The 15,148-nt window shown below is 45.7% G+C and overlaps 1 protein-coding gene across 1 annotated transcript; it reads right to left on the reverse strand.

Moving 5' to 3' along the window:
- Positions 1 to 2,506: 2,506 nt before the first annotated feature.
- Positions 2,507 to 12,484, reverse strand: UBE2C (ubiquitin conjugating enzyme E2 C). Its single transcript, XM_078875879.1, has 7 exons — positions 12,395 to 12,484; positions 10,969 to 11,161; positions 10,541 to 10,568; positions 7,602 to 7,688; positions 5,819 to 6,023; positions 5,056 to 5,115; positions 2,507 to 3,662 (listed from the first exon to the last, which is right to left on the reverse strand). Exons 2-7 carry the CDS (start codon positions 11,067 to 11,069, stop codon positions 3,619 to 3,621), a joined length of 525 nt encoding a protein of 174 aa, XP_078732005.1. The 5' UTR covers positions 11,070 to 11,161; positions 12,395 to 12,484; the 3' UTR covers positions 2,507 to 3,618.
- Positions 12,485 to 15,148: the final 2,664 nt, after the last annotated feature.

The raw sequence follows: 15,148 nt of genomic DNA on the forward strand, positions 1-15,148 counted from the left end.
ACATTGATGAAATTAGTTGTGATCAAGCAAAGGCTGAAATTTGATCACATCGCATGCAAGGCATGCATATAGTTGTGGCCTGTTAGCACACCTGCGTTATCTGTTTTAAGTGATTTCTTTACCTTTCCTATACTTTTCACTCTTATCGTGTTTCTGTATTGTTTCTTGTCACGTTCTGACCTGCCCCTACTGGACATTTATGGAAAAAGAGCTTTATAGCTAATCAGATTCCTTCAGTATAAATACTTATAGTATTCTGATTATGTTAAATATACCAATGGAAACTGTAGCCCGTGGCCTCTCAAGTTTCAGCACTAGTGGCCAACTGTGGACCACCTTTACACGTTTTCAATATTCTTAATTTAAATCCCAATTGTCACTCCACATTGTGTTGCGTGTGGCTTTAATTTGTACGTCTTTCAGGCGACGGTGAAAAATCACTGGGCCAATTGGTGACTAAACCAGATCATTAAGTTGTATCAAATTGTACAGAAAAAAAATTGTGAATCCACATAACACATGGGAAATTCCTAGGACAATCACGGCATAGTTTGAATATCATACCGCTAATTCATAGCGGAGCGGCAAAAGAGATTTATGAAAAATATACGAGACGCCCCTGGCTTGTGGGCAGTGTGCCGGCAACGCGAGACCCTTCGGCTCCGATTCCGTGCTCAACTCCTTCGCGTTGAATATTTCTGGGGCCTTAAATTGTCGCCAAATGCTCCTCCTGTCAGAATTCCGGTGAAAACGGCCAATTTCGTACAACGAAACTTAACCTCCCGAGACAAATGGTGGGCTTGAGCCTGTTCCGTCAAGGTTTGAATCTCCACCCTGAGAGAAGACCCAAATGCACTACTCTTTGCCGCGATGTGCTTAGCTGGAGTTAGGGGGCCCACGCCTCGCGAGTGAGAACCGTCGGTCGGTAGGTCGCGACGAAAACGATTTAGAGTCGCCTTGAAGAGGTCAGTGTATTAATTACCAGAAAGAGGGTCGGACCATAAATGGTCACCTTGGGAGAAGAGGAAAAGGATTTTCCACGGGAGAGTCCATAAAAACAGCATTAAGTCGTAAAAATCCCAGAGATGTGGGAATATGTGGAGCTGTTGCTAATACAGAAGAGCAATTGAGATCGATACCAGAGGGTCAAGATGAAAGGATATTAGCCTGTAAAATCATTCCGGGGGAAGCAGTGGTGGATCGACATCAGATTAAGTGTATTTACTGACTAAAGCGCATTGAGCTCCACATCTCTTATTCAAGGGCGACTCGGCCAGCAGACGACATCGACCGCGGATTCTGGGGATTAGATGAGCTCAGGAGAGGGGCACGAGAGATGGGATTCATAGCAAATGTAAATGTGGAAGTGAGAGGCCAACACCGGGGTGACGGAGGAAATCGCGACCCGGGAGTGTCCAGTGCAGCTACGCTGGCGTGGGACAACTTGCAAAGGGGAGCGGTGGCAGCAGCGGAGAAACTGTTGTGGTAAAACCGTCATGAGGAGTCCCCTCACGGCTGCCACCGAGTTGACCCAACGCAGATGCCCGGCTTTTGATCTTACAGGAAGCCGCTCTCATGCTCCACGCTAAACCGCATCCACTGCACGAACCGTGGCAGGAGATGCAGATATCCGATGCACACATGGAAAATGTAAAACTCTCCAGTAGTCGGTTGAACACGTAGGCTTTCGTGACCAATGTCCATAAATAAAATTGGGTTTATCGCGTAAATATAAACGTGTCATTAACCCCACCACCATCAGCCAATTAGTAAGGTTTGTCACTCTAAAAAACATGCCAATCAGTGACTAATTCAGCACACCGGTGTTGGAGAGGAAACCCACATTTTCAATTCGAGCACGTTTCACAGTAGTGCGACTGGTCATACAGAACAAGATGTATAACAACGATGCAATGCCCAAGCCACAAAAACTAACGAGACATCACGGCAGTAGACACTCCGCTGCTCCGGAGGTGGTTATCTGGGCTTGACGACCACCCGAATGTGAAATTGGAGTCGTTGCTCTGCATCTACATCGGCCTATATGAAAGAAGACCGAGTTGACAGGGTTCTGAGTGGCAGCACTTGCATCGGGGTGGGTACAGAGCAGGTGATCGAGTGGGGTTCGTAGCCTTGGTGAGACAGTTTGGTATTCAGGCAAAGGTGTTCATCCTCAAGTCCACTCCAATTCCGAGCCACCACTGTTTACAAGCCGGACAACACACAGGATGAAGAAAACGGAATTTTGGGTAACGTGGCTGTCAAGGGACAAGGAAATGTCCTCTGTGATGAGAATTAATATCGGAAAGAGGTAGAAGCCATAGAAGAAATGATAAATGTGGAGAATAAAATAGATTTTAGAGAATGAAACAGAATGTCAAGAGCAATTAAACCAAATCGAAGATAGCTTTTGAAATTCACGCAGGTCAACCATTAAGTCTGTGCAACAATGTGCTCAAACGATCGGTGTCATCCAGAACAAAATCAGTTTACAGGTTGCAACATTTAATACCAGTTTAATTACATGAAAATAAATACAGATAAAAGTAGACACCTAACAACCCCGTCCATGCTGCTACACACAGCCGCGTTTGTGCAGCGACTCCAAAAAGGATCCTGCGTAGTTGATCGAGCACATGATTAATGAGCAATGCAGCGCCGTGCGTTCCAAAACACCGCTAGCGAGGACACCTGGGCTTAAGACTGCCATAACATGATGCAAAAAGAGTCTCGGCCATCAAAGCCAACATGATCAAAGCTATACACAAGTGAAAGATTTAAAAAGCGAGACATTTAAAACCATAAATATGAAGCAAGGATGTGCATGTCCCTTGCAACATGATTAAACGTTCTTGGAGAAAGGCAAAAAAAACAGAAGACCGGACGCACTTATTTAAAAAAGTAATCGTTCTCAGCTCCAAGCGTCATGCCCTGGCTCATGGCTTGAGTTCACTTATCAGGAAAATTCTCTTTAAAAAGGAGTAAAAACGAGCTCACGAGTGAAAATGTCTAAAAACCTGGTTCTGTAAAAAGCGATAAAGCTGACCGTCGCCTTCGCACATCTGCGTCTCCACATTGAAAATAAAAGTATTGCTTTTACACATGAACGTTGACTCAATTGATGCAATACAAGCAGATTTCGACCAGCTTTGACAGCGTCTCATCAGCACTCAAGCTTGCTCGAAGCAATGCAGTTTCACCAACAGATTAAAGCCAGACTCGCTGATGTAGAAACCGGTCTAGAGTCTGCTTGTTCAGAATCAAGGCTGCCAAGATGATGCGGTCCCCCTGGGCAGCTGATGGATTGTATAAGAAACACTTTTCTCTTTCATGTGGAGACGGCAGGTGAAGGAGACACGGTCTGCTCGTTTACATCGTGATAAAAGGATTTCATTAAAATCAAGGACCGCAACACATGGACAATTGTCAGAACAGAATGAAACAGCCCCCAAAATTGCACCTGGAGCCCAAGTCTGAGTGTACAATGCGAGTGTACGTGGCGAATGGTAAATGTACGAGGCGAGTGTACGTGGCGAGTGATGAGTGTACGTGATGAGTGTACGAGGCGAGCGGAGAGTGTTAATGAGCGACGGGGATGTCATGTCGGCGATGCTCTCATCAGGACTTTGTCTCGTACTGCTTCAGCAAGTGCTGCTTGTATTCTGCACGAGAGAGACAAGTACGAGAACACGAGTTAACCTGCAACACTTTATGCAAGCGTAAATCCGGGAACATAAAGCCAGACGTAAGAAATAGATCGTGGTGAAAGTTAACATTCGGAGGGCACCTCTCCCTCCCTTAGTGAGAGTCGGAAAACTAAACCAGACAACGCAGAGCAGTGATTCTTAACCTTTGCTGCAGCCTTGCACCCCCCTTTGGTTTTTAAGCGTTACAAAAATGTACGTTCATAAATACACAGGGCTTGATGAAACAAAGCAAGTTGTAACTTGCATGCCCTTGCTTAATTTGTGTTGAGGATTCGCCTTCTAAAAAGATCCGGCCATGTCATGCACCCCAGGTTAAGAACCACTGATGTCGATGACCAAATATGAAAAATGGAGTTCAGTTCCCTAAAAGCTTTTTTTTGCATATATATAAATTTTGCATGATGTTGTTTTATTTTAATATAATCTACATACACACAAACATTAACAATTAAACAAAATGTATGTTTATATATTCGTCAGCCATGGTCAGTGCACTGCCGGATGAAAGCGTCCACACGCAGTCGCCATCCCTCGCACAACCCCTGCGATGTGCCCATCATCCATCCCCACCGCTGCACACGAGATTCTTGCACCATTTCCTCTGTGGTGGTCGCACACTTGGGAGCACTCAGTGCATCACGAACCTTACTTATCCGACGTTACTTTAAAATCTTAACTGCATTATTACGTGTGCATCTCACTGCATTGGCAGCTATTCCATCCCGTGCATCACCTCACTTCCTTCACCCCCTCCTACAGGTCTTACACTTTGAGGATGGAGCACCATGGCCACAAGTGCCCACTCGTGGCTTCGGTTACAGCACACAGCTTACAAGATTCGTCTGATATGGCTTTCTCACTGCCTCAATTTTTAATATGCTGCAACTTGAAAAACAAAGTAATGAGCAACAGGACTGAAAGCATGTTTCCAGATGAAAACTCTTACAGCTATGGCACTCGGCTATCGGATTAGCTACGTATAATCGACCCCGATAGCCGAGGTTACGGAACTGATCATCGATATCGGACGACACCAAAATAGTTGAAGTATTACCCGTTTGCGCAAGTGCCGCTGAACGGGAGGCGATGGGCAGGGATTAAGAATGTCATCGGCAAATGCAGCCGGGACACATTCTGGGTATGGGGCCATGGTGTTGCCCAGATCACAAGGCAGGCCTTTGGGATGGCCACCATTTTTTTTTTATTGGGCCCAGGTAATTGACTACAAAACTAGTTGACGATGTTTGCGACTTAATCTATTTAATCGATAACCTGTCTCAGCCCTTACAAATGTTGTTGTTGTGCGGTAATGTTCTGAGATGCAGAGAAGAGGGATCACACTCTTTACCATCCTGGTTTGGCCAGAGCTGCGCTGCGTGTACATTCAAGGGGCTCTCGTTGTTGGGCTCTGGAAGAGAATCGCCCCCACACGATGAAGCACCACGACACTTAAAGAAAACACCAACATCTCCCGATTATCCCAATGGACCTAAAATTTACACGAGCATTTTCTCAATCTTGTACAGTGATTTAAACGTAATCCCAACCTTTTTCCAAAGCTTAAATTATACATAATGCAGCAAAATAATGTTTAAAATTCATTTAAAACACCAGCACGTTGAGGTTAAAGATTGTGAAAGCAATTTCACTCCATGACATGTTGAGGTATTTGTGTATTTCAGTCTTTTATAATTCATGATAAAGGATTTTTGTTTTGGGTTAAAACGCGTAAACACGTCGTAAACCCACCTCCACCCGACACAGCCAATTGGTAAAGTTTGTCACGTACACAAAACGTGTCGACTAATTACTATGTATGCACGGAGAACTTATTTTGCACCATATGTAGGCAACCGTGCTAAATCGGCGAAACATCGTACTTAAAATTATAAACGCTGTAGATTTGTGCTCACCAACCAACCCTTCAGCTCGATGCAAGCAAAATTACTGGGGTCAACACCACACTTGGATGCGCACAATTACACGAGCACAACTCCTGCGAACAGCGTGGCAAAGTTAAGATCGCCGTCGGTGTCGACTGCAACGGGCGGCACCGTGGCTCGGCGAGCCGACGATGCACGGGGGGGGGGAAGGGGGAGGAAAAGGCGCACCTCCCAGCAGGCTCTGGATGGACAGCAGGATGGTGCGCACGTCGTACAGCGCCGACCACTTCTCCTTGAGGATGTCAAGGCAAATGTTGCCCTGCGAGTCCACGTTGGGGTGGTAGCACGGCGTGACGAAGTGCACGCTCGGCGCGTTGTATGGGTAGCCGCTGGGGAACTCCAGCGACAGCTTGTAGCGCAGGCCGTCGTACACCTGCAGCGGGGTGGGGGGCGTGAGACAACCACGAGCCACCGCCGGCGTGCACCTCGCCGGCACAGACGGACGGCGGCACGACTCATCGTGCAGGCCGGAGTCTGTGCGCGCACGCAATCTCAGTGCTGTTCCAAGCGTGCGTCTCTCTACACGTCTTTGCACAGCGGGCAGCTTCGGTTTAATTTTCCTTGGCACCGTCAGCGTTTCTGAGTCGCGTCACAGCCGGCTGTACGTGCCGATAAAAAACATTTTTTACAGAGGCATGAGCAGATCCTCTTTCTTTATCATTAGGGGCCTTCCACCCTGCTCTTGTTCTCTGTATTTCATCGTTTTGATCCCCATTTAGTCTGCATTATACATGGGAACACAGGGTGGCTAGCATTGTGTACCACAGTATACCCGCCAGGGCTACAGCAAGGGAAACGTGCGCGCACAGCGGAGCGCAACATAAACACTACAGAGGTCGCCATCGCCAATGATGCAACGACGATGGGAAGGATAGCCATCGGCTCTGTCTCTCAAAATATATTAGGATTTGCATGCAAAAGGAGTTTCATTCAAGAGGACGCCAATTTGTAGAATTTGAAGGAACAAAATATTTTCAATTCTGAAGCCACTAAAATGGGCACGGTGAAGGTGTTTGATCGTTCACGATGTATTGTCGAACATCGTCTGGGATGTTTAAATGAAAGATGTCCACAACGTTCCGAGTACAGAACTCACGAGCAGCCGATGAGAAAAATGACAATTTTACACCCCACAAGTTGCTATGTTAATTAACACCGATGGTCACTAAACTATGTCATAGCTTGCATTCTACAAAGAGGTTCGGTTGCAGAATTACAAAGTAAATTTTTTCAAGTGAAATGTAACAAAAATGATCCACGTTGTCCTTGAACAATATTTAGTTTGCCAATTAAATGAGAAGTTAACATTGTTTTCCCAGTTTCCTGCAGTTCACATTGTGCCGATGAGATCCATCGATTTTTGTTGCAATACCAAAGCGTCACTTCCATCAAATAAGTGATTAGTTCTCCCAATTTCGCTGGAATCACCGTGGCTCATAAAACGTGGAGAATGTTTATTTGTAACATATTTATTTACTCCAAATCAAAATGTTACATAATTAACTTAATTGCGTACTCGCAGGGTACAATTTGTATTTTTATTGTAAAAAAAAAATGGAATTTAAAACACATCCACATGAAGCCAGGATGAAATGGCCAGTTATAAACCAAGAAACCTACACTTCACTTCATCTTTTGTTTATGTGTTATGCTTTTTAAACTCAATTTGTCCAAGCCAACTTCCCTGACAATATATTGTATTTCTAATTGATTGTTGTTTTACTTCAATTTCTATGGTTCGTTTAATTTTACGATTTATGTTTGATTAATAGCTTTTTGTGATTGCTTTCGTTATTTGGCCCAGATCACTTTCAAGTGACTCATCCCTGACCCCTTGCGTTCACACTTGGTTAAACAAAACAATCTCACAATTGCAACCTCCTCCAGCCTAAAGCTACCCCCCCACCCCCCCGAGGATCTTGAATGAGGGGAAGGTTCCTCTGTGCCTTACAGTTCCCTTTGGGCCGGTGATGGTTCCGATCCAGTGGAAAAGGTTCTCTCCGTCCGGAAATGCCGATACGTCTTTGTCCCCAGACATCTGCACACACACACGGTTGGGACGGTTAGTACGTATGTATGTATAATTTATTTCGCACCATACATAGCCAACCACGATAATCGGAGGAGCGGGGAAGGACAACAAACGAAAGCACAAACAGCAGTTCTAAAAGAAAGGAGTTTTCAATTTAGATTTTCAAGTTCCAACTCTGTTGCCTAAACATCCTAATATAGGACCAGAGTTCAGGCAATGGTTGGCACTGCTTCTGGCCGCCTTCCCGCTTGTCTGTGGATTTCCACGTCTCTGAACTATCCTCTCGCCCTCTCAGGGGGGTAAATAAACTGTGCAGCATTGCAAATGCTAAATTATAATCTACATCAGCGGTTCCCAAACTGTCAGATTGCATACCACCATCTAAATGATACAACCTCAAGTACCACCAGAAAGTGTTGTATCCACATAGGTAACAGATTATGTATTAGATGAACACCAGAAACCTTTAGTATTTATAAAATATTCTCCTATCAATTACAGCGGCCATATAAAACAGTTTTAAATTGGAAAATACATCAAATGGGAGGTGCGAGTTTGCTTGACACAGCAGTTGTCAGATTAAATATTGTTTAATTTCGGCTGGAGGTCTGGGCTCGACGTGCATCTTGGTCATGTATTTGTTTATAAATGACAATCATAGCAGAGAATCCAGTTTCACACAGACAAGATGTGCAGAATGGAATCACTCTGTCAATGCAGTGTCTGAAATCTAGGGATATTAATTTCTTCTCCGGAGCCAAAATTCATCAAGATGCATTCCCCTCAACCCCAGCCGAAACTCGCCATCACATGCAACGTCTATTCGCTATTCCCATTCCTCAGCGAAGACGTCATTTGTCAACCGGTTTTCTTCAACCGAATGCATATCAGGATCCAGTTGACTTTTGTTACATCTCTTCGGGGAAATAGTCGACGAAATTTTAGGTCAGACCACGAGTGGTCTTTAATGTCAGCAGTTAGGTCCTGGTGAAGTTTCAGTCCGTTTTCAGTGAGAAAACCATCTCATGTTGAAAATGAATGACAATTCTCTCAATTTCCAGAATAATAAATTGCTGGGTTTGTTTTTACAAATGCTCTATTTTTTGTCATCAACTTAAAAATAAGTACTCTCTGGTTCTTTCGGTAAAGTCACATAGATAGAAAAAGAAACACGACGTTTCGGTCGCAACACAAGCGTCCGTCTTCAGATGTGAAAAAATGATCTGCTGTTGTGGCTTTATATAGGCACGGGAGGGGAGAAGGGGGGGGGGAGTTTGGCTGTGGGAGCTCACAGGGGAGAGGGTTTGTGGCGTGCATGGACGGGTGGGGCTAGAGCCGCTAGAGAAATTAGCAAGTAAATTGACTTGTAGTATAAGCCGTAATCGGACGACAACCGGGTGGGTGAGTGAAAATCATAGCAGTTAAAACTTTATGTAGTTTATCACATCCTTCCAATGATTGCTCAATCTGAATCCATCTTCTCGATTAAAGTTTTGTTTGTTTGTATATCTGGATGGGCTTCATGAACAAATCTCTGAAGGTGGCCCCAAGGGTTTGCAGAGCACCTTGGTCTCGGAGAAAACAATGTCACGTGTGCCCACAGCGTTGAAGCAATGATCCGCCACCGCCAAGGAGTTGGTTCTGCCGTGTTTCAAATCCGCTTTGTGTTCGTGAACCAGGTCTGAGACACGTCGCTTCGTTTCACCAATGTAACTGCTGCCGCAGACAGGCCTTGTAGACTATAGCATTAATTTCATCAAGACATGAAAATACATCTGCCAAATAGGCAAGCCTTGCCAACCACAGCTCATCCATAAAACGGTCAGAAAATTCAACACTTCAAGTCACTGTTAAAAAATGTGTAACTAAGAATGGAGTTCAAACAGACGGGTTGACACCTTTCCAGAACGCCACCTCACTTCAGTTTGCAGAAGACGCTTTTCATGGTTACTCCCCGCTGCCATCGCACAGATGTGAAAACTGTGCACCGAGTGGCCATGCTTTACCGAGAGTGACCACTTTCACTGACTGGTCTAAAGCGACCTTCATGTGGACAGCCACTGTCTTGACTGCGAGAGCACCACACGATGCCTTCCATTGTGCGTGCATTTGGTAGTGGGCGCAACTTCCATTACCGTTGCCAGAACTCCTCCAGACTTGCTGGTCATGGCTCGAGCCCCATCGGCGCACACGCAATCACAAACTTGCCACTGTAGTCCGTTATTGGTCATGATGTTATCCAGTTCCCTCAACATCTATTTTTCCACTACGACTTGAGAGAGATTCACAAAGTAAAATAATTATTCCTTAAATTTCCATATCCATTTCAAACCTTACATATGCAAGAAGTTGAGCAAAAATTGTGAAATCTGTGCTCTCATAAATTGCAATTAAAAGTACTTTTTCTCGACGCTTTCCACCAGGCTTTTTTATATCACTTTTGGCCTTAATCTTAAATTTTTCTTGATACCATCTTCCACAAAAGAGGAGTATACCTACCACTGCTCACTGGAGCAAGGGGAAACCGATGGGTTTTTTTCTCCTGTTCCCATGATTTTCATTCCTCACATTTCCACACAGAACCACAATGGGTTTTTTTCTTTGGTTGGATTTAAACAGCACCTCCCCCCCACCCTCTCTTCCAAGGGGCTGCTTGCTGCTGCAAGCGCATTTGGACATCTGTTCGGTGTGGCCTGGCCATGTTCCCCACTGCGGTTGTGGAATGCGGCACTCGGCTTTGCGTGCCCTCTTGTTCACCACCTCCCCTCCCCCACTCTCACATGGATAAAAATCCGTTTCAACGAATCACGTTAGTTACCAAGATACGAGAAGTAAAATACCTTGGTTACAGTACTTACCATCAGTGACATCAGCTCCTGATGCAACCTAGGAAAACACAGATCAATAAATTAATGGTAAAATATGATCACATTAGAATAACAGCCCAGCATACACAATTTCAATGTGAAACCACAGCCTCGCCTGGCTATTAAGGAGTTGAAGCAGATACTGATGTATATTACTTTTTTGCATTCAATATTTTATCCGTAAAATCCTTCAGATGGAACGTCTCGTTTGCAAGTGCCCAGTGTTATTAAGTGACATACTTAACAAAAACACACATCCTCAACTTACACAGCAAACAAGTCTACAGGGTGGCCCAATAGTCAGGACACAAAGGGATTTTTTTTCATTTATCGTAATACTGGCACAGTGGCGTGTCCTGTCGTCCTGCATGGGGCCCGTGGCCTTCACAAAGGACCGTGGCCCCATCCTCCTCACCCACCGCTTGCTCACAGAGCCCCGTGCTACGGCGTTGCCGCTGTCCGCCGCCTTCCTCGGGGTGGCCGAGGCGCTCGCCGCGGGGTCCGTGTTCTGAGAGGCCATGGAGAGGCACCACCACGACAACCGGCACGACTCTTCGACTTGTTCCGAGTCTCCTCCACGGGCTCCAAGTCACTCGTAAAGTGCTGCTCCTCCTACAAGACAAAGATCCCCCGTGTAGCATCAACAGACTGTCGGGGCAAGTGGCGTTAGCGAGCACCTCTGAAGGCCGGCACGGCACACGAAGGGGGTCGGTGGCCAGCACCACGCCCGGCCGCCTTTGTCTCCCCAGTTGCGATGTTTACACACCGCACCAGGTACCCATTTATACACACACGGCCTTTCATTCACCCACCAGTTAATATTGATTAACTAATTCACACACACACACACGCATTCGTTCACAAAGTCAACATTAACACGCACCGGCAGTTTAACACGTAGGCTTGCGCGACCAATATGATTCACAATAAAGGGGTTTGGGTTAGACCGCGTAAGTCTAAATGCGTCGATATCCTCCACAACCCGACACAGCCAATTAGTAAGGGATTTGTCACGTAAACAAAACGCCAAATTGTTACTACTTCAGCCACCCGATGTGCTGGAGAGTAAATCCACAACATTTACAATTTAAATACGTTTCGCTGGTAATTACATCCAGCATCGTCAGGCGATTTTCCCGATGCTGCAGTTCACCAAGTAACGTCAATGGACGTCTTTACGTCTCTATTCAACGGTATTCGATGTGTAATGTTTCGCTAGTTATTAGTTAACATGAACATAGCTTTAATTCACGAATGTGAACACCTTAAACGATCTCGTCATCGACATCAGCCATTGAACAAAGCGATTCGCTCATTAACAAAAGACGCCGCTTTGAATGTACTGTGTAGCACTAACACACACCCCTTGTGTAGCATAGTGTAGCATTAACACACACACACTTTCACGAGCTTTCACGAGTTAACGTCCCCACACTGCGGACGATCTGTTTAACAATCACACGCACGGGTCTTTAATTAATCAATTCACACACGCTGCTGTACGGGTCGAAATGGAACTTCCATGACAAAATTAGTTTCGCCGGTTAACAACTCACAGACCCTGCACACACACACACCTTTCGTTCTCTATTTGACAGTAACCCGTACACACTCATAATTCATACACACACACACACAAGCCGAGCCCACGAGTTCACGAAACAAACAACGAAGGCCACTGCCGCCATGCTACGCAACCCATGGGCCGTGCAGTGGACCACTTCACAGCAAGCCCTAAGCTCCTTCAACGCAGGGGGAGGAAAATGAGAAACTAACACGAGCGGGCATGGTTAGACAAGAGTGGAAGCACGATGAGATATCGATGAGGTATCGATGAGGCCGCACCTCTTCACCAACGCCTCGTCTCGATCGCCGCCGTCGCGAGTTTGAATTTAACGGAAAAGGCACGGGCCGTCCAATGGCGTTGCGAGCTGCAGCAATGCGACGCCAACTCGCCCCTGGGGCGGAGCGGGGCAGCAGCGTGCAAAAGCGGTCCGCCTCCGTTTTGCCCCAGGGGCAGAAGTACGTTAGATAATTGGAAGGATGACGTCGCGTAGGATGTACTAAGCAGGCGCCGCGTTAATCAGGTTAACGTTAATAACGACACGTACGTGTACACACGAAACATTCGATGTGATAATTTAGTAAGAATATTGCAACTGGTATGAGTATAGAGATGAATAAGTACCGTGGCTTTTGTAATTAAATATCAACGCGGCAAATCACTCCCCCCACCCAACACGCTCAACCAAACCCCTGCCGCTTCGTCGTAGTTGGTACAGCCCACGCCTAACCGCTGCGCCCGTTTGAATGTTCACTGCTCGCCTGTGATTGGCTGAGAGGAGAGCACAACGTGGGGTCGAGGGGTGTGTCTCTCGCCGTGTGATCGCGGCCTTCCCCAGCCACGGGAGGCCCGCTACCTGCTACCTGGCCACTTTGATCGCTACCTGCTACCTGGCCACTTTGTTCGCTTGCGTTCTCAGTCGCACGCTGCTGCAGCTGTCGTCGTCCTGCGGTCCTGCACCACCCCGTGGCCTTTAAAACCATGCCTGTCAAACTTTGTCGCGACAAAATCAAGTGGCTCATTAGAGTGTAAGGTTGTGGTGACATCACCGGCACGATGACCTCTTGACCTTAAATGTAATTATACCTTATTCGTAAAAGCCACCAACGGATGAATGTTATAGCAATTTAACTGTTGCTGCTACCCTTCTACATCTGTCGACGGTGTACACGATCGTCAATAAAGCCCGTGGCCTTAAAAAAACCATTGCTCTTTTACACGTCCCACAATGAGTTGTTTTTGTTTGATTAATTTACAGTCTATGGGCAATCAAAACAATGCAGCGGGGGCCAGAAACTGCGTCGCGTCAATGAGTGACGGGGCCACTCGACACTCAAAGGGGCCAAGCGGGGCCGCTGCTCTCGCCGGGCGCGGTGGCGTGCGCTTGTAATCCAGCTACTTGGAGGCGTGGGTTGCGGGATCGCTTGAGGACGGGAGTCCTGCGCTGTGAGGCTCTATGCCGATCGGGCGTCCGCACCAAGTTCGGTATCAATATGGTGAGCGAGGGGGAGCTCCCGCGCACCAGGTTGTTCTACTAAGGAGGGACGAACCGGCCCAGGCCGGAGACGGAGCAGGCCAAAGTCCCCGTGCCGATCAGTGGTGGGACAGCGCCTGTGAATAGACCTCTCAGGGCAGCCCGGCCGACACAGCGAGACCCAATCCTTTTATTATTATTATCATTCTACTTTATTTACTCGCCTCAAGTCCTATTTCGTTTTGATCATTCGGGTCGTGCACACCCGCATTACATTAATATTTTATCTGACTCATTGCAATAAAATGTTACGAATTATGAAATAATCTCAACACTGGCCCTTCTTCTATCACATTAAAATTACATGGACATGTTCACATGCATCACAATTTCAGCTTTAACGAACCAATTATTGCAGTGGAGCTGTACAACGACTGTCATTTTATTGGAAAAAGTCGCTGTCATTGAGTTGCTCCCTAGCGCATTCTGCCGGTGACAAAGCGCATCGTCGTCTTTATCACTTTAAGAGGTTTCACTTTCACGGATCGCGTGCTACCTACAATGTTCCTGTACCATCATGACCATCAAGTAATCAAGTAATGTAATGTGCATATTGATATCGTGATCATCTTCATCGGCCATGATCAATCCACTGCTGCATGAAGGCGTCACGTTGTCTCTGTCTCTCAAGATCCTGCAGTGTTGCAATCTTCCTGAGAATTAAGAAATCAGAATCTTTATTTATCCTGGAGAAATTTGATGAGCTCTGAAGATTTTTACAGATGTCTAGAAGGGGAGCCCAGAAAGTTACTATAACAAATAATAGTGAAAATATTTGGGTCTTTCGGTAAAGCCACGTCGATAGAAAAAATAATAAAAATGTTAAAAAATAAGAATAATTCCTGCAGGAATTCCTGCAATCACGACAGCTTTAAGTAAAGATTTAATAATAAAAACGATAGCAGCGCAAAGTATAAGAAAGGTAAGAAAATCACTACGAATAAATAATAAAATAGGTAAAGTGTATACGTTCAAATTTCATAAGTACACCGATTCCCAAGCCTGGGCAAGGCAGCAAAACAAAAGCAAGAACAGTGCCAGACCACACCAAGACAACAACACACAGTCACTCAAAGTGCACATTCACAATAAACTATTGATATCTGGGTAAAGATTAAAGTTACCAATCACATTTGCAAATGCAGTTGTATCCAACACTAATCTTCTGACCGAGCAACCCAACGTTCCTACCAGCTCCCTCTGCAGGAATGTGTTATTGTTCCTGTTATACATTTCCACGTGACTGCAGGAATTCATATTCTTTGGGTCTTTCGGTAAAGCCACGTAGATAGAAAAATAATAAAAACAAGTAAACCCGTAAAAACTAAGTTTTTCACTATAAATCCTTTATATGCGTGGCGGCTAGAGTCCTCTCGTCATCTGGCTTGAGATGGCTGCCACCTATGGGTCAGATGATTGGCTGCCACCATTAAGCAATTGGTAATTAAATATTTAATTTGTTTTCCCTAAACAGTGTAAAATTTTGGATTTTTTTCACGAA

The sequence above is a fragment of the Lampetra fluviatilis genome, chromosome 42 (genome assembly GCF_964198595.1).
Source record: "Lampetra fluviatilis chromosome 42, kcLamFluv1.1, whole genome shotgun sequence".
In the NCBI taxonomy this organism is placed as follows: Eukaryota; Metazoa; Chordata; class Hyperoartia; order Petromyzontiformes; family Petromyzontidae; genus Lampetra; species Lampetra fluviatilis.

What these genes read in the sequence shown, in the direction of transcription:
- UBE2C (XM_078875879.1), bottom strand. Translation starts at nt 11,069, where the DNA reads ATGGCCTCTCAGAACACGGACCCCGCGGCGAGCGCCTCGGCCACCCCG. An exon ending in AGGAGCTGATGTCACTGATG is followed by an intron (nt 7,689 to 10,540) that starts GTAAGTACTGTA and finishes GTGTGTGTGCAG; the next exon opens with ATGTCTGGGGACAAAGACGT. An exon ending in CATCCAGAGCCTGCTGGGAG is followed by an intron (nt 5,116 to 5,818) that starts GTGCGCCTTTTC and finishes ATTCTCTTCCAG; the next exon opens with AGCCCAACAACGAGAGCCCC.